The 20466-nt window shown below is 48.4% G+C and overlaps 1 protein-coding gene across 2 annotated transcripts in view; it reads right to left on the bottom strand.

Annotated features, from left to right (window-relative positions):
* Positions 1 to 20234, bottom strand: part of LOC142257625 (uncharacterized) — a 481515-nt gene extending 461281 nt beyond the window's left edge. For both annotated transcript variants that reach the window (XM_075329773.1, XM_075329766.1), the window contains exons 1-4: positions 20174 to 20234; positions 18856 to 19032; positions 18650 to 18773; positions 18501 to 18568 (exon numbers count right to left, since the gene is read on the bottom strand). In XM_075329773.1, coding sequence (XP_075185888.1) covers positions 18501 to 18568; positions 18650 to 18773; positions 18856 to 19032; positions 20174 to 20227 — 423 coding nt within the window. In that variant the 5' untranslated portion in view covers positions 20228 to 20234. The remainder of the gene's footprint in view (positions 1 to 18500; positions 18569 to 18649; positions 18774 to 18855; positions 19033 to 20173) is intronic.
* Positions 20235 to 20466: the final 232 nt, after the last annotated feature.

Below are 20466 nucleotides of genomic sequence, written 5' to 3' on the forward strand. Positions count from 1 at the left end.
CGCAGGAACGACAAACAACATCGTACCTGTCGCAGCAGCGATATTAAGGAAATGAACGACGTGTCAACGAGCAACGATTTTTCACGTTTTTGTGCTCGTTGATCGTCGCTCATTTGTGTTACACGCTGTGATGTCGGTAACTGTGCCGGATGTGCGTCACTACCGACGTGACCCCGACGATATATCGTAACCGATATCGCAGTGTGTAAAGCCCCCTTTACACATGACAGGCTCACCATTTTACCACCTGAATTCAGAAGGTCAACACATACAGTCAGGGCCAGAAATATTTGGACAGTGACACAAGTTTTGTTATTTTAGCTGTTTACAAAAACATGTTCAGAAATACAATTATATATAATATGGGCTGAAAGTGCACACTCCCAGCTGCAATATGAGAGTTTTCACATCCAAATCGGAGAAAGGGTTTAGGAATCATAGCTCTGTAATGCATAGCCTCCTCTTTTTCAAGGGACCAAAAGTAATTGGACAAGGGACTCTAAGGGCTGCAATTAACTCTGAAGGCGTCTCCCTCGTTAACCTGTAATCAATGAAGTAGTTAAAAGGTCTGGGGTTGATTACAGGTGTGTGGTTTTGCATTTGGAAGCTGTTGCTGTGACCAGACAACATGCGGTCTAAGGAACTCTCAATTGAGGTGAAGCAGAACATCCTGAGGCTGAAAAAAAAGAAAAAATCCATCAGAGAGATAGCAGACATGCTTGGAGTAGCAAAATCAACAGTCGGGTACATGCTGAGAAAAAAGGAATTGACTGGTGAGCTTGGGAACTCAAAAAGGCCTGGGCGTCCACGGATGACAACAGTGGTGGATGATTGCCGCATACTTTCTTTGGTGAAGAAGAACCCGTTCACAACATCAACTGAAGTCCAGAACACTCTCAGTGAAGTAGGTGTATCTGTCTCTAAGTCAACAGTAAAGAGAAGACTCCATGAAAGTAAATACAAAGGGTTCACATCTAGATGCAAACCATTCATCAATTCCAAAAATAGACAGGCCAGAGTTAAATTTGCTGAAGCCAGCTCAGTTCTGGAAAAGTATTCTATGGACAGATGAGACAAAGATCAACCTGTACCAGAATGATGGGAAGAAAAAAGTTTGGAGAAGAAAGGGAACGGCACATGATCCAAGGCACACCACATCCTCTGTAAAACATGGTGGAGGCAACGTGATGGCATGGGCATGCATGGCTTTCAATGGCACTGGGTCACTTGTGTTTATTGATGACATAACAGCAGACAAGAGTAGCCGGATGAATTCTGAAGTGTACCGGGATATACTTTCAGCCCAGATTCAGCCAAATGCCGCAAAGTTGATCGGACGGCGCTTCATAGTACAGATGGACAATGACCCCAAGCATACAGCCAAAGCTACCCAGGAGTTCATGAGTGCAAAAAAGTGGAACATTCTGCAATGGCCAAGTCAATCACCAGATCTTAACCCAATTGAGCATGCATTTCACTTGCTCAAATCCAGACTTAAGACGGAAAGACCCACAAACAAGCAAGACCTGAAGGCTGCGGCTGTAAAGGCCTGGCAAAGCATTAAGAAGGAGGAGACCCAGCGTTTGGTGATGTCCATGAGTTCCAGACTTAAGGCAGTGATTGCCTCCAAAGGATTCGCAACAAAATATTGAAAATAAAAATATTTTGTTTGGGTTTGGTTTATTTGTCCAATTACTTTTGACCTCCTAAAATGTGGAGTGTTTGTAAAGAAATGTGTACACTTCCTACAATTTCTATCAGATATTTTTGTTCAAACCTTCAAATTAAACGTTACAATCTGCACTTGAATTCTGTTGTAGAGGTTTCATTTCAAATCCAATGTGGTGGCATGCAGAGCCCAACTCGCCAAAATTGTGTCACTGTCCAAATATTTCTGGACCTAACTGTATCTTGCAAAAATCGATAAAATATTTAAATATAATACCTCAAATAGTGAGATATTAGTTTATATTTTGGCCCAAAATATGTAAGCTCGCAATCCATTCGTCAAGGATTCTCACACTTGCGAGTCCCTACACCAAATTTGTTAGGAAAACCACAAAGAACTATATAAAAAAAACTTACCAAAAGGAGCCAAGACAGATGATGATGAGATGATGATGACACCTCTAATGTGGAGGTTGGAGTGGCTGTTCATCAGCATCTTGCACCCGGGCTGCAGCCATCTTTATGAGGAAGGCTCACTACATTCTGTGTGCGCATACATCATCTGTCTTGGCTCCTTTTGGTGAGTTTTTTTTATATAGTTCTATGTGGTTTTTCTAAAAGTGTAAAGTGATAAGAAAAAAAGCATTTATGAGGAGCGTACTCAACTTTTCCAACAACTGTCATCCCTTACCTCTGCGGCTTGAGACAATCTGGTCTATCTCTAATTGACCCCTCCACGACCCCCTCCCCTCTTTCCTCTGTGACCACTTGTTTACTCTGTCTATGGTACCCCACATCTGGACTCAGCTTTTTTTTAATTGAGGAATACCGTCTAGAGATGAGCAAGGACCAAAATATTCGTAATCGCTATAGTGGTAACGAGTAGTTTCTAATATTCGTTCCGAATAGCGAGTACAATGCATATCAATGGGGAATGCGAGTAATTTCCTGCTTGACCCAACAAAGAGGTCTGGAGCCTGAGGAAAAGGCTGAAATGGATGGGAAAGTGATGAAACTGAATGGGGAGAGCCTGGAGAATGTGCTGTATGCATACTCCTCGATCACCGGCTGTCACACTGCTCCGCTGCCCCTGATGAAGCTGCTATACAGCGGATCGCGTGGGGCTCTCTCCACGACCCTCTTTACTGACGTGCTCCCTACTTCTCTGCTCTTTACTGGCACATGTTAATATATCTTGGGTTCTCTGTCTCCTTTATGCATGGTTTCATTGCTCACATACTTGCCTGTGACAAATGCAAACTGATATCGGGCCCGGCCACCAACTATGTGTCACCTTAGGGATCAACCACTTTTTGCATAATATATATTAGTTACATACCGTGTTTCCCCGAAAGTAAGGCCCTGTCTTACATTAATTTTACCCCCAAAAGTCCCACCCTGCCTTACTTTCGGGGGAGGCCTTACATTGGAAAAAAAATGATACTCCCCATACAGTATCCCTGCAGCCTCCACATTGTTGTACGGTACAGTACGGCATCCCCTGCAGCCTCCCCATTGTTTCACAGTCCGGCATCCACCCCATCCTCCCCCCTGCAGCCTCCCCATTGTTTCACAATCCGGCATCCACCCCATCCACCCCCCTGCAGCCTCCCCATTGTTTGAGAGTCCGGCATCCACCCCATCCTCCCCCCTGCAGCCTCCCCATTGTTTGAGAGTCCGGCATCCACCCCATCCTCCCCCCTGCAGCCTCCCCATACAGTGGTTCTGCCCCCCACTCTGCCACCACACACACTGACACATACGGTACCGGTACAGCCCCACACGGCACCCACACACATATCGTACCGGTACCGTACACACACACACACTGACACATACAGCCCCATACGGCACCCATACACATACCGTACACACACACACACACACACACACACACAGAGTTTCGGAACTTACCGTTACTTTCCTTCTGTTTCGATCTCCTCTGCGGTGCCGGGCTGACGATTCGGATGCCGGGGACGCTGGACCAATCGGAGCGAGCCTGCAGGCGGTGACGTCGCGGCTGATTCGGCCAATCAGCTGCGAGCCGGCTGATTCGGCCAATCAGCTGCGAGCCGGCTGACTGGCCAATCACAGCTCGAGCTGTGGATGGAGCGAGGGAACAGCGGCAGCGGTAAGTTCCTGTACTTTCCCCAGGGACCCCACCCATATGCGGCCATACTGTCCCCAGTGACCCCACCCATATGCGGCCTTACATTACGCCGCGACCACCACCCATAGGCGGCCTTACATTCCCCGGGCCCCCCGCTACCCTGCCTTACAATCGGGGGGTGCCCTACATTGGCGGACCCCCCCGAAACCCCCATCCTGCCTTACTTTCGGGGGGTCCTACTTTTGGGGAAACACGGTAGTTACTTAGGTTGAAAAAAAGACATAGGTCCATCTAGTTCAACCTTGCTCCACCAGTTCTACATTTAGTCACTAAGTCATTTATACCCAACAATGTTTTGTGTACTGAGGAAATCATCCAGCCCTTTTTTAAAAGCTGTTATAGTATCTGCCATTACTACCTCTTGTGGTTGGCATTCCACAGTCTGACTGCTCTAACTGTAAAGAACCCTTTCCTATTTAGTTGTCTGAATCGCTTTTCTTCCACTCGCAGTGAGTGCCCCCTGGTCCTTAGTATTGTCTTTGGAAGAAATAAGTCATGTGCCAGTCCTTTATATTGACCACACATGTATTTATACATATAAATGAGATCTCCTCTGAGACGTCTTTTTTCTAAGCTAAATATATCTAACTTTTTCAACCTGTCATCATATGTGAGGCCTTCCATTCCTTGTAGTAGTCTAGTTGCCCTCCTTTGAACTGACTAACTTCTGAATGTCCTTTTTAAAATGTGGAGCCCAAAACTGGATCCCATGTTCCAGATGTGGCCTTACAAGTGATTTATAGAGGGGTAACAATACGTTGGGATCACGGGATCTAATCTCTCTTTTTATACACCCTAAAATCTTGTTTGCTTTAGCAGCTGCTGCGTGACATTGAGTGCTGCTGCTCAGCTTATTTGTAATGAGAATACCCAAGTCCTTCTCCTGTTCTGTAGTCCCGAGTTTACTTCCATTTAATGTATACGCAGTTATAGGATTACTCCGTCCTAGGTGCATTACTTTACATTTTTCAACATTAAATCCCATTTGCCAAGTATCTGCCCATTCTGACATCTTATCCAGATCTTTTTGTAATATTGTACTATCAAGGTCAGTTTTTAATATCCTACATAGTTTGGTGTCATCAGCAAAGACTGACACTTTACTATCAATCCCATCCACAAGGTCATTAATAAAGAGATTAAAAAGAATCGGTCCTAGGACAGATCCCTGTGGCACCCCACTGCTGACTATAGCCTATTTTGAGAATGTACCATTTATGACTACTCTTTGTTTCCTATCTTTTAGCCAATTCCTTACCCAGTTGCATATTGTGTCCCCTAGTCCTTGCTTCTGGAGCTTTAGTATAAGGCTATTATGTGGTACAGTATCAAATGCCTTTGCAAAGTCCAAATAAATCACATCAGCTGCATTACCAGTATCCAGGTTTGCACTTACCCCCTCATAGAACCCCAACAGATTGGTTAGACACGACTTATCTTTCATGAATCCATGCTGTCAGTTATTATATTATTTTCTGCAATATATTTTTGCATGTCATCCCTTAATATGCCCTCAAAAACTTTGCATACTACTGATGTCAGGCTTACTGGACGGTAGTTGCCTGGATCTAGCCTCTTACCTTTCTTAAATATCGGTACCACATCAGCAATCCTCCAATCCTGAGGCACCAACCATGTTACAAGAGAATCTATAAAATATATATATGTGACACCCTGGCAAAACCAGGTAGTCCCAAATAGGGCCCCGCATAACACCTTCCCTCATTAGGAAACACACAGCGACCAGTAAACCCTAGTCACCCCTCTCAGGGACTGATAAACACGCCAGGGGGCGGAACCAGGCGGTTGGAAGACGCCCACCTAGGAATCTAGACAGGCCGAGGGTGGGAAAACAGCAGATAGCTTGTAGTTCAAGTTTGGAGAGGAGTGTGGGCTGGAGCTAGGTGTAGCTCCAGCAGTGAAGTCCAAGTTGAACAGCGCTAGGGTTGGAGCCCTGGTGCCACTGGCTAAGAGGCAGACGGTGGTCTCCATCAGAAGGAGATGAGAAGACGGTTTGGCAGAACCGAGGTGGACCGGGCCAGGGTTGTAGCCCGCCGGTACCTACACCGGGGACCCGACCGGAAACCGTGCACAACGGGGGGTACTCGGACCCTGAAGCCAGGAACCAGAAACGACTGGAACTGGTTAATTAACCGATTGAGGCCAGGACTAGAGGTCCAGTGCCACCCATAGTCCCTCATAGAAGACAACAGCCCACCGATTATTGATAAGAGGTCACCGCCAAGGCCCAGAGATCCCACGGGCCAGCGTCTGCGGGAACGGCTCCTTAGGCCACATCCAGCTGGGAGCGGACTCCCGAGTTTCACATCGGGAAGGTCCATTTAACACAAACATGTGCAGGAAGAGATAGAGACCACCAGCCGGGTGGGGGATCCAGAACGCAACCGGCCGGCGGCACCGGCCACCACCATCTTGGTTTACCAGAGACTTGTGTGTGTTTCTAATCGTGAGTACTCCAGCACCCCTGCGGTCACCATCCTACTGCACCATCCCACCGGGTCCCTGCCCACGGAGGGGTTAACAACTTTCTGCAGAACATCTCCACCGGGTGCCCCATAACAGCAGCGGTGGTGTCCCACCTCACCACACACCGTGGGTGGCGTCACAAACTCGTTACGGCCTAGCCGGCTGCTGGCACGGGAGCAACACATTATATATCTAATATATAAAGCTGAATGTGTGTGTGTGTGTGTGTGTGTGTCTGTCCGGGATTGGCATCTGGACCGTCGCAGCTACAGCCACAAAATTTTGCACACTCACACTTCTGGAACCCCAGAGAGCGTCATAGGCTATGTTTTGAGGGGAAATTTTAACCCCGCTCTTTACAGTTATTCACCAAAAAACATGCCTCCATTAAAGCGAATGGAGCTGGGAGCCACAGTGCAGCCAGAACTTCAGAAGAATGCGCAGCCACGCCCTTAGATGGAATGTTGGCGTGTCACAATGCAGACAGGGAAAGAGACAGACAGGGTAAGAAAAAGATATAGACAGGGTAAGAGACAGACTGACCGGGTAAGAGACAGACTGACAGGGTAAGAGACAGACTGACAAGGTAAGAGACAGACTGACAGGGTAAGTGACAGACTGACAACGAAAGTGACAGACTGACAGGGTAAGAGACAGACTGACAGGGTAAGTGACAGACTGACAGGGTAAGTGACAGACTGACAGGGTAAGTGACAGACTGACAGGGTAAGAGACAGACTGACAGGGTAAGAGACAGACTGACAGGGTAAGAGACAGACTGGCAGGGAAAGTGACAGACTGGCAGGGAAAGTGACAGTCTGGCAGGGAAAGTGACAGACTGGCAGGGAAAGTGACAGACTGACAGGGAAAGTGACAGACTGACAGGGAAAGTGACAGACTGACAGGGAAAGTGACAGACAGGGAAAGTGACAGACAGGGAAAGTGACAGACAGGGAAAGTGACAGAGATAGATAGACAGGGAAAGAGATAGAGACAGACGGAGAAAGAGACAGACAGGTTAAGAGACAGACAAAGAGATAGAGACAGAGATATATACAGAGGGTGAGACAGACAGAGAGTGGGAGAGAAACAGAGAGACAGTTACTATCCCGGGCAGCGTCGGGTGCTATGTTGTGAGGCAAAATTTTAACCCCGCGCGTTCCAATCAATTTTGCCCCTATCTACATAATGGGGAAAAAGTGAAACGAAAAGTGTTGGGGGCAAATTGACAGCTGCCAGATGTGAACAAAAGGGACTTAAAGAATGAGAGCGATGGCGCCAAAGAGTATATACCGTACAGTTGCTAAGGTGGGGCCCCGACATCGCATACTCACCACACTCGGGGATATGAACACACACAAAATGCACCACACACTATCACATGCTTGAACACATATACCACCCTCAGCACACATTTCACCACACATACACCAACCTCGCCACATAATCGCCCTAAAACACACACAAGTCTGGTATTATCCTTCAAAAATAAAAATCTGATTAATAAGCAGCCAAACTACAAGAACAACAAATGTACCATATAGGAAATAAGGCAGCTGTCAGTCACATGACCTGTCTATTTTGTCATAGGCTATGTTTTGAGGGGAAATTGTAACCATGCGCTTTACAGTTATTCACCAAAAAACCTGCCTCCATTAAAGCGAATGGAGCTGGGAGCCACCGTGCAGCCAGAACTTCAGAAGAATGCACAGCCACGCCTTTAAATGGAATGTTGGCGTGTCACAATGCAGCCAGGGAAAGACAGACACAGACAGGGAAAGAGGCAGACACAGACAGGGTAAGAAACAGACACAAAGTACAGTTGCTAAGGTGGGGCCCCGACATGGGATACTCACCACACTCGGGGATATGAACACACACACAAAATGCGCCACACACTACCACGTGCTTGAACACATATACCACCCTCAGCACACATCTCCCCACACATACCATGCGCATAGGAGTGTGAACAGTGCCCTATGCGCGCTACTAGTGTGCAATTTACCTTGCACCTGTGAAGTGTCCATCATGTTGAGAGGTTTGTCTGCATCCTGTTGGTGCATTAGATGTGTTGGCCTGGGCTAACTGGACTGGTTGCCCTCTTTTTTGCTGTGAGTATAAGGCTATGTGCCCACGCTGCGGAAAATGTGCGTATTTTGCCGCGGATTTCTCGCGGAAAAGCCGCGGATTTTCCAGAAATCTGCAGCTCAGCTACTCCCCAGCCATTTCTATGGCATTTGGGATTTTTCCGCTGCGGAAATCGTGTGGATTTTCGTGCGGAAAAATTTGCAGCATGTCAATTATTGTTGCGGATTTCTCCACAGGGTCCCATATACTTACCTGCCTTGATAGACACCCGAGTCACTTTCTCCGTCCGGTGTACAGCAGCACGGTGGATCCAGCCAGGTACAGGAAAGAAGAGGTGGGCGGGGCCTGCACGAGCTCCGGTCATGTGACAGCCGGAGCTAGTTCAGGCCCGCCCACCTCCAGCACAGTGTACCAGACCAGACGCTGACAGTGACCCGGCCGCCGGAAAGCGAGGTGCTGCATGATGGAGGTAAGTATGAGCACCCCGATCACTACAGCACTTGTTCTGCATTGAGGATGCAGTGCCGAAGCCATGGTACTGTATCCTCAATGCAGAATTACCGCACCATATCCGCACGACATTCCGCTGTATATCCGCAGCATTGAAACAGAGAAAGTTCTGTTGCGGATTTCTGGGAGCACCTGCGGAATGTCTTGCGGATATATCCGCAGGACAATGTCCCGGTGGGCACATAGCCTAAAAAATAAACAATCGGCAGCACAGATACAGCGCGCGGCTGCACCCCCTGCTGTCGGGCTGTATCTGTGCTGTGTATCCAATCACACGTTCGAGGCTGCCGGGTAATGCCATGGCAGACTCGCGTGAGTCCCTCGCATGTGTGATTGCGGTGAAACCGCATGCGGCTTTTTTTTTATTTAAAAAAAATAATTTAAAAAAAATAACGTGCAGTTCCCCCTAATCTTCATCCCCAGCCAAGATAACGCCGGCTGGAAGCTGATATTCCAGCCCGCAGCCGCCTGGTATTGCCGCATCTACTAGATTGCGATACCGGCTCTTCCCGGTGGCGTGATTCGGTGCCAATCGGGGTAATAGCAGCGCACGGCTGCTACTAAACCCAAGGTTGTGATGGCACAGGCGTCTATCAGATACCTGCATCACACAAACCTGTAAATGAATGTAAAAAAACACAGAGAAAAATCCTTTATTTGAAATTACATACAAACACCCCCTCCTTCACCTCTTTATTAACCCCCCAACATCTTGCAGCTCCGACGTAATCCAAATGACGTTGCACGCTGCTTCAGCTCTGCTACATCTGAATATCACAGAGAGAGGCCATAGAGCACGACCACTCTCTGTGATCTCCAGAGAATGAATGAGCTGCGTATTGAGCGGTGACGTCACTCAGGTCATTTGCGGTCAACGCTGGAGGTTCCCACGGTCCTTCATCTGTGATCACAGGTAACCTGACCTCAGGTGGAGGTCACTGAGTTCACACACCTGCATCTCCTAGCAGAAAAATCGCAGTTTTTTTGGCCAAGAGATGCAAATTTGGTGCTGAAATTTTTACACCATATTCCTGTATCCAATCTACACCTCCTTGCAAAAAACCCACGGTGTTTTGATGCATTTTTTTTGCAGCAGATTTTGCCGCAGTTATTTTTCTGCGATTATTGCCACGGTTTTTTGCTAGGAAGTGCACATTTGGTGCTGGAGTCATCTGTACTAGCTTTCAGCAGCAAATTTCCACTTGCTGGCACCATATTCCTCCATCTAGATTACACCTCCTGGCAAAAAAAACGTGTTTTGAAGCATTTTTTTTGCCACGGTTATTTTTTTGCGATTTTTTTGCCAGGAGGTGCACATTTGCTGCTGAAATCATCTGCACCAGATTTCAGCACTAAATTTCCACCTACTGGCAAGAATTTTTTTTCTTTTTACAGTCTGCCGTTCTCTGAACATGAGCGTGCATGTACCTAGAAACACATGCACGCTACTGTCAGAAGTGTGAGGCTGTGCTGCGATGTCAGACTCGTGGGAGTCCCTCACAAGTGTGATGCGGTCACATCAGTTTTTTTTCCATCAGGCACAATCCGGAAAAAACGGATAAAACGGATCCGGCGCCGGATCCGTTTTATCCCTATTGATTTGTATTAGCCCTGCAGTGTGCTGGATGGTATTGCGTTGCATCCGGCTTTTGCCTGATCAGGTGTAATTGGCTAATACGGCGGCCGGATGGAACGTCTCTTGTAATGTTTTTTGTCTCTGACAAACAAATGCATTGTGCCGGATCCAGGGCCGTACAGCTCTTTTTATAATGTAAGCCTATGGGTGCTGGATTCGTCGTCATCCGTCATATGCCGGAAACCGGCGCCGGGATCCGTTTTTTGTTTCTGGGCATGCCCATGTCATTGTGTAAATAGTCTCTCTCTCTCTCCCTGTTGATGTGTCGGTCGGTCGGTCTCTCTCTTTGTCGGTCTCTCTCTCCCTTTATATTCACCGATGATTGGCGTGGCGCTGCACGGCTGTCACACTGCTCTGGCGGCTTCTCTTTTGAAAATGCCGGCCGTTCATTATTCCATCTCGTATTCCCTGCTTCTCCCACCCACCGGCACCTATGATTGGTTGCAGTCTGACACGACCCCACGCTGAGTGACAGCTGTCTCACTGCAATCAATCACAGCCGCCGGTGGGCGGGTCTATATAGTGCAGTAAAATAAATACATTAAAAAAAACGACATGCGGTCGCCCCTAATTTTAATATAGCCAAGGTAAAGCCACACGTCTGATGGCTGGTATTCTCAGGATGGGGAGCTCCACGTTATGGGGAGCCCCCCAGCCTAAAAATATCAGCCAGCAGCCGCCCGAAATTGCCGCAGCCATTAGATGCGACAGTCCCGGGACTCTACCCGGCTCATCCCGAATTGCCCTGGTGCGGTGGCAATCGAGGTAATGAGGAGTTAATGGCAGCCCATAGCTGCCATTAAGTCCTAGGTTAATCATGGCAGGTGTCAATGAGACACCCCCAATGATTAACCTGTAAAAGAAAGTAAATAAACACACACACCCGAAAAACCCTTTATTTGAAATAAAAGAGAAAAAACACCCTCATTTACCACTTTATTAACCCCCAAATACACCTCCAGGTCTGACGTAATCCACACAAGGTCCCGCGACGCTTTCAGCTCTCCTACATGAAGCTGACAGGAGCAGTAGTAGAACACCGCCGCTCCTGTCAGCTCCACGCAGCAACTGAAGTGAGTTGCGCTGTCAGCGGGGACGTCACTCAGGTAATGCCGGTGTGTGTGAGGTGATGATAGGGGTGGTAGTGCCTGCGTGTGTGCGGTGATAGGGGCGGTAGTGCCTGGGTGTGTGCGGGGATGATGGGGGCGGTAGTGCCTGGGTGTGTGCAGGGATGATGGGGGCGCTAGTGCCGGTGTGTGTGGGGATGATGGGGACAGTAGTGCCGGTGTGTGCAGTGATGATGGGGGCAGTAGTGCCGGTGTGTGTGCGGGGATGATGGGGGCAGTAGTGCCGGGGTGTGTGCGGTGATGATGGGGCGGTAGTCCCAGGTGGTGTGCAGTGATGATGGGGGCAGTATTGCCGGTTTGTGTGCAGGGATGATGGGGCGGTAGTGTCGGGGTGTGTGCGGGGATGATGGGGGCGGTAGTGCCGGTGTGTGCGGGGATGATGGGGGCGGTAGTGCCGGGGGATGATGGGGCGGTAGTGCCGGTGTGTGCGTGGATGATGGGGGCGGTAGTGCCGGTATATGTGCAGTGATGATGGGGGCGGTAGTGCCGGTATGGGTGCGGGCATGATGGGGGCGGTAGTTCCGGAATGTGCGCGGTGATGATGGGGGCGGTAGTACTGGGGTGTGTGCAGTGATGATGAGGGCGGTAGTGTCGGTGTGTGTGCAGGGATGATGGAGGCGGTAGTGCCAGTGTGTGTGGGGATGATGGGGGCAGTAGTGCCGGTGTGTGCAGTGATGATGGGGGCAGTAGTGCCGGTGTGTGTGCGGGGATGATGGGGGCAGTAGTGCCGAGGTGTGTGCGGTGATGATGGGGCGGTAGTCCCGGGTGGTGTGCAGTGATGATGGAGGCGGTATTGCCGGTTTGTGTGCAGGGATGATGGTGCGGTAGTGTCGGGGTGTGTGCGGGGATGATGGGGGCGGTAGTGCCGGTGTGTGTGGGATGATGGGGGCGGTAGTGCCGGTGTCTGCGGGGATGATGGGGCGGTAGTGCCGGTGTGTGCGTGGATGATGGGGGCGGTAGTGCTGGTGTGTGCGTGGATGATGGGGGCGGTAGTGCCGGTATGTGTGCAGTGATGATGGGGGCGGTAGTGCCGGTGTGTGTGCGGGCATGATGGCGGCGGTAGTTCCGGGGTGTGCGCGGTGATGATGGGGGCGGTAGTACCGGGGTGTGTGCAGTGATGATGGGGGCGGTAGTGTCGGTGTGTGTGCAGGGATGATGGGGGCGGTAGTGCCGGGGTGTGTGCAGTGATGATGGGATCTCTCTCTTTGTCTCGGCATGAAAAAGAAAGCAGAAAAAAAAAACCCCACAAATCCGTTTTTTGCTGGATCCGTCGCATCAGGCACAAGCCGGATTGTGCCTGATGCAAAAAAACTGATGTGTGAAAGTAGTCTAAGAAAAACCGCATGCATTTTTTTTTTGTAAATAAATAAATCATTTAAAAAAAAAAAACGACGTGCGGTCCCCCCCAGTTTTTATCCCCAGCCATGATAACGCCGGCTGGGGGCTGGTATATTCTCAGCCCGCAACTGCCCGGTATTGCCGCATCTATTAGATGTGACAATTCCGGTGCGATATCGGCTCATCTCGATTGCCCTGGTGCGGTGGCAATCGAGGTAAAAGCAGGGGTTAATAACAGCGCACAGCTGCTACTAAACCCTAGGTTAGTAATGGCACAGGCATCTATCAGATATATAGCATGTTTGTTTATTTACTTTCACTTACAGATTAATGATAGGGGGGTGGGTGTCTCAGATTCCTGCCATCAATAATCTAGGACTTAGTGGCAGCTATGGGCTGCTATTAACTCCTTATTACCCCAACTGCCACTGCACCAGGGCAATCGGAATGAGCTGGGTAAAATTCCAAGACTGTCGCATCTAATGGATGTGGCAATTCCAAGAGGCTGCAGGCTGATATTTTTAGGTTGGGGGTAGTAGCCTAATAACCAAAAGGCCTCCCCAGTCTGAGAATATCAGCCCCCAGCTGTGGGCTTTATCTTGATTGGGCATCAAAATTGGGGGAACTACACGCCATTTTTTAAAATTTATTTTACTGCACGATATAGAAGCACATGGAGGCACGTCTGACTGCAACCAATCACAGAAGCCGTTGAAAGAGCTAACGCGGGAGCAGTGTGACACCCGCCCCGGTGATCGGTGAGTATGAAGCACTTGCCCTTACCCTTTTGCCCCGGATTCTTGTCCTCATAGACTTTATATGGGGAGCAGCATCGGACAGATACCATCGATCAATCCCCCGCCGACCCGGAGTCAGAGTGGATTGATTTGCCAGTTCTCCGAAATGCAGTGACAAAACACAAAAAGAATGGACATGCTGCATCTTTGTGGTCACCTCAAAGATGAAGCAAAAAAAAAACAAAACAAAAAAAAAACCTGCAACGGAAGGGCTTTTATAGACCCTATGACGCTGCGCGGCCAGCCAATCAGAGTAATGCCATAACCAAGATGGCTGCAGGATTACTGAGATTGATTAAGAAGCCGAGCATGTTTATTGGCTACAAATCAGGCGCCAAATCTTCTGGGCGAGACAAACAAATATTGCGAGGTGAATACACAAAAACTCGCAATGTAACGAGTAACCCGAATACCGTACGACTATCCGTGTGAGTAGCGAATAGTAACGAATATACTCGCTTATCACTAGTACCGTCCCCTTCCTCTGGGTCACACCTGAGCGCACTTCAAAGAATAGATTTTGTATCTAATCTGCTTGTGCATCTATACGTGTTCTATAATGAATTAGACCAGAACTGAACCAGAAGGGAACTGGATCCACAGTCACTGTAGACTTCTCTGTTGCTCTTCACCTTCACCCCTATAATTCTTCACCTCCTACTAACCCGCAATCCCTACACCCAGTAATGAGCTGGTCATCTTCCCCTCCATCCTCCCCACCCATCTCAATAGACGCCACAACAAAGGTGTCACAGACTGCAATAATGCAAGGTTAATACAGCACACTGAAAACTACACCATCTCCTAGTGTTCACAGTCTGCGACCGGGGTGGAAACATCATTCCAGATCCATCTTGATGAAAGTTAGGTGGTCTACACTTTCAGGAGACAGCCGGACGCTCTTATCTGTCATGATACCACCAACAGCGCTGAAGACATGTTCTGAAAGAACGCTGGCTGCCGGGCATGACAAAACCTCCAAGGGTTGACTGACGAGCTCAGGCCACTCTTCCATTTTTGAAGACCAAAATTCAAAAGTATCAGTCCTACCCCTAGTGGCATCAATATTGATCTCTAGATACTCCTGCACCATCCTCTCCTGTCGCTTACTATGTGTCCTCTGTTCTGCTGGTGCATAGGGTGGTCTAAAAAAAACGTGTGCCAAACCTCACAGAAACCACTTAAACTGCTGCTAAAATTTCTGCAATAACAACTCGATGTTCCCGGGTTTCAAAGTCTAAAATAGCAATGCACACTGTCGGTTCCACGACGGTTCCAGCTATGCTACATTTGAACTGACAGTGTGAGGTCATAGAACATGACCACCCACTGTGAGCTTCAGGCAGAAACAATGTGCCTTACTGCCGTATTGGGAACACCACTCTTAAGATTGTGTACAAGTTGGTTTTGATACTCCAGCATACATGCTTCACTTTCGAGAGGGAGAAGCAACTGGCAAAATTTACTCTTGTACCGTGGATCTAAACCATCCAAGTAGTCAGCACAATTTCTAATACTAACAATTCAGGAACCATGTCCAGATAGTGCAGCAAGAAGGAGCTCATGTGTCGGACACTTCCATAAGGTACAAGTCGATGGTGTGTTGGTGGCGAGATAACACTCAAGCATGCTTCCTCCGTCCCCTGAGACCAACCACGGACAACAGAGGGTGGAATCAATATCTTCTTCATCTCCTGACTGTTGCGCGCCCATCACCTTTTCTTCCTTTATTTGTTCCTTGGTTCCTGCACCTTCACTAACAGTTTGTCTGGTACCATGAGAACCCCTCGATTGCTGTACTCCACCCTCTCATGCCACCTCGCCTGTGCGACGACAGTCTGGACCTTAGAGATATTAGTGTCCCTTCCGCATCCTTCTCTGCTTCCTCCTCTGTTACCATTACTTCCTCCCGCACACTATTCAAAGTGTGCTGCAGCATATAGACCACTGAAATAATTATGGGAAGGACGTCATCATCAGCGGTAACCATCTTAGTAGCTATTCCTAAACTCTTCAAAAGGATGCAGAGGTCCTTCATCTGTGCCCACTCTGCAAATATGATTTACCCCACGACCGCACTGCGTTGGCCCAGGCTATGCGTCATGACCTTCTGTCCCAAGGCTCATCGCTGTTGCCAAAGTCACTGCAACATATGCAGAGTGGAATTCCACCATGTTGGCACATCACATATCAATCGGTTAACCGGTAGGCCAACAGACCTCTGTTGCGATACAAATCGATTAACTACGGTGTGTGAACGGTGGAAGTGAGCACACAGCGACCATGTCTTCTGCAGCAGCGCATCCAGGCTGGGATAATGGCCTAGAAATTGCTGTACAACCAAATTGAGGGCATGAGCCATGCAGGGCACATGTGTGAGGTTGCACCAGTGCAGTGTAGGGCCGCCACCAGGTTTGCACTATTATTGCACACTGCCTTCCCTGACTCCAGGTTTAGTGGAGACAGCGAATGCTGAAACTCGGCCTGGACAGCTGTCCACAACTCTTCAGCTGTGTGACTGTGTTGTCAAATGCATTTTACCTTGCACACTGCCTGACTGCGTTGAGCCCTGGCAGCCCTGTATGGAGGAAGGGTGCTCTCTGAACTGTTGGAACACGTGTTACATTAAGGTAGAGGTTGAGAGCGCAGGTGGAGGCCCTAAAAGAGGTGTAGGAAGCCGAAGCAGTGGAGGAAGTGATAAATACAGTGGTTTGTCCCGCAAGCCTTGGAGATTCCAGGACTTGTGGAGCAGCCCCTTGCCCCAGCAGCCACCAGAGTCACAAAGTGAGCGAGACGTGACGCCCCTGGCCATATTTGCTCGTCCAGGTGTCAGTGGTGAAATGCACCCTGACAGACGGTTCCCTGATTTTCCAGGGAACAGGTAATGTTTACTGCGACATACTGGTCTGGTTCTTGCACAGCTTTATTAGAGAAATAATGGCAAATGGAGGACTGCGATGGCCATCAACTTTCAGAAACCGACTCTGTCCACAAGGTGGAAAGGCAGCATTTCAGTGGCCAACAAAGTGATGGACTGTGAGGGAGACCTAGGCGGAGATGTTATGGTGGGTTGAGAAAGATGTGGTTTGCTCTGTGTCTGACATCCGTCAAAAGCACCTGGCATGTCCATTTCCCAAACAGATGATAGGCTGTCACTCACCCTGACTGTAGCGGGAATACAAGTGGAGGGTCTGTGGCCGGAGACCTGTGTGAGAACACTTGCCACGGTAATGGAGGAGGCAGAAGCAGCAGACAGAGTTGATGTGGTGGCCGGTAGTAAGCAAGGTGTTTTAGAGCAGTAAAATTCCCAGAATAACTCATGTAGGTTGTGGATGTGCAGTTTCATTCATGTAGTAGTCAAATTATTGGAATTTCTGCCTCTACTGATTCGTTTTGTTTTGGGGTTTTTTTTTAACAAGTTTGGCAGATAATGTAAGTTGGGTCATTCTTTGCAATCTCAAAAAATAAAAAAAAAAGCCCAGCAACCCCTCCTACGAATTGTATACCCACAGCCTGAGGTTTTGGCTGTGAATGAAGCACATGGCGTGGTTGCTCGGAAAGCGTCGACGTAACCTCCTCGTCTTCCTCCTCTCCTGAGCTACTTGGCTGTATGTCTCTGGGTTCACACCAAGTGGGATCTACAACCTCATCCTCATCCTCACTGTTGTCCCACTACTCGCCCAGAGAGTCATTCTTCCTCCTCTTTCTGCCTTCACAGGACAGTACATTAAGCATGCTCCTCAAGTGTCCGAGTCTCAACATCATCACCTCCACCCCCGGGGAATAACGTCTGTTGGCGAGGGTCTGGATCATGCGCGTACACAATTTTGTCCGGGCCTGGTTCCAATTGACAAAGATTCTGGGCATCAGTGCAGATGCTTTCTTCCTAGAGTCTGGGAATCTTTGGAAAAAAAACTCTGATAGTCATGGGATAGAATGTGTGAACAGCTCTGCAGACTCACTCATCTGTGATTCCCCACAGTCACTGGATGGTTGGAGAGTTGTGACGCGGGGAGAATAAGAGTAATTGGGGTGCTACTTCTGAAGACTGTACTGTGTGTGATGTTGAGGAAGAGGAGGAGAGGCCACTTGATGCAGAGCTTGCTGTCCACTGTAGCACATGCTCTATCTGGCCCTCATCTACAAGTCATACCATTGTGAGGCTGCCAAAGAAAAGGAGCGGAGTAGCCCGCCCGGTAACGGAAGCTGTCAGCTGTCTTTAGATAGGACATGCCCGTGTTTGTTCAGTAGAGCTTGCAGGAACATTAGCACCTACCCCACGTACACCTCAAACACCACGCCTATGCCCCCTTCCACCACAACCATGGGATTAATTATTCATATTTAATGTATCTTTCCCCTCTTTAAACCAGCTGCTTCACAACCCGAGGCCCACACCTGTCAGTCACCTATCACTAAATTAATAATCAGTATTTACATGATGAAATGTCAATATGGGGCTGGACCATGGATTTGCAATCTCCACTTAGATGATGAAATAGAAATTTTTGGCTGGACCACAGATTTTGTATGTGATGCCTGTGGTCAGCTGTGATCCTGCCGTCTCCACCGCTCTCATTACACAAGTATAAAACATCTAATACTGGAGGAGAAAACAAGACTGAACACAAGGAGGTCACAGCCGTCTACACCTCATAGGGGAGATCTCCATCTACCTGAGGATCCTGTGGAGGAGGAGGAGGAGCGGGACATCTCTCTGGGGTCGTCCTCGTACTGGAGACCCCTGCAGGAGACACAGACAGGACGGACATCATTATTACATACAGATAATTATAGGCCGGGTGTATTCAGTCCTGTCTATTACCTGGTGATGTGCGGGGCTGGGGCTCCTCCATCATCACCTCCTTGTACCGCTCCTTGTGTCCTTCTAGATACTCCCACTCCTCCATGGAGAAATAGACGGTGACGTCCTGACACCTTATAGGAACCTGACAATACAATGATACCGTTATCACCCAGAATCCTCCAGTGCTGTCCTGTATAATGTCCCAGCATTCCCAGCAGTGTCACCTCTCCAGTCAGCAGCTCCAGCATCTTGTTAGTGAGTTCCAGGGTCTTCTGGTCATTGATGTCCTCATGTATCCGGGGGTGAGGTGGAGGCCCCGGGATTGGGCTCAGGGTTCCTGCCCGTCCTTCACACACAGGGGCCTGACAGCGACCACTAGAGGTCTTCACTACTGTGTAATCCTGAGTGTGGAGACATTAATAATATCACTACAGACATTTCCAGAGTCCATCACCTCCCCGGTCATATCCTCTGTTATCCCCATAGATAATGATGTAATGTGGTGACATCAGAACCTCTCACCTCCCCGGTCATATCCTCTGTTATTCCCATAGATAATGATGTAATGTGATGACATCAGAGCCTCTCACCTCCCCGGTCATATCTTCTGTTATCCCCATAGATAATGATGTAATGTGATGACATCAGAGCCTCTCACCTCCCCGGTCATATCCTCTGTTATTCCCATAGATAATGATGTAATTTGATGACATCAGAACCTCTCACCTCCCCGGTCATATGCTCTGTTATTCCCATAGATAATGATGTAATGTGATGACATCAGAGCCACTCACCTCCCCGGTCATATCCTCTGTTATTCCCATAGATAATTATGTAATGTGATGACATCAGAACCTCTCACCTCCCCGGTCATATCCTCTGTTATCCCCATAGATAATGATGTAATGTGATGACATCAGAGCCTCTCACCTCCCCGGTCATATCCTCTGTTATCCCCATAGATAATGATGTAATGTGATGACATCAGAGCCTCTCACCTCCCCGGTCATATCCTCTGTTATTCCCATAGATAATGATGTAATGTGATGACATCAGAGCCTCTCACCTCCCCGGTCATATCCTCTGTTATCCCCATAGATAATGATGTAATGTGATGACATCAGAGCCTCTCACCTCCCCGGTCATATCCTCTGTTATCCCCATAGATAATGATGTAATGTGATGACATCAGAGCCTCTCACCTCCCCGGTCATATCCTCTGTTATTCCCATAGATAATGATGTAATGTGATGACATCAGAGCCTCTCACCTCCCCGGTCATATCCTCTGTTATTCCCATAGATAATGATGTAATGTGATGACATCAGAGCCTCTCACCTCCCCGGTCATATCCTCTGTTATCCCCATAGATAATGATGTAATGTGATGACATCAGAGCCTCTCACCTCCCCGGTCATATCCTCTGTTATCCCCATAGATAATGATGTAATGTGATGACATCAGAGCCTCTCACCTCCCCGGTCATATCCTCTGTTATTCCCATAGATAATGATGTAATGTGATGACATCAGAGCCTCTCACCTCTCCAGTAAGATGGAAGATTATCTCCAGATTCAGGCTGAATATCTTCTCCATAATTTGGTCTTTGTCCTTATTCATCATTTATGGGTCAATCAAAAAAACCAAAAAGAAAACAGAAATTTTTTATTGTAAGGAGGATGACATGATATTAACAAAAAAATCAACTAAAAACATTTGTGAAGATAATAAGGGGAAATCATTCGAGGCAAAAAACTGTAGATTTCTTCCATCCTCTTTCGGCGCCGACTGAACCTGATCTGAGGAGACTCCAACACTTTCTTAATGGTCCTAAA

This window comes from Anomaloglossus baeobatrachus, chromosome 1 (genome assembly GCF_048569485.1).
Source record: "Anomaloglossus baeobatrachus isolate aAnoBae1 chromosome 1, aAnoBae1.hap1, whole genome shotgun sequence".
In the NCBI taxonomy this organism is placed as follows: Eukaryota; Metazoa; Chordata; class Amphibia; order Anura; family Aromobatidae; genus Anomaloglossus; species Anomaloglossus baeobatrachus.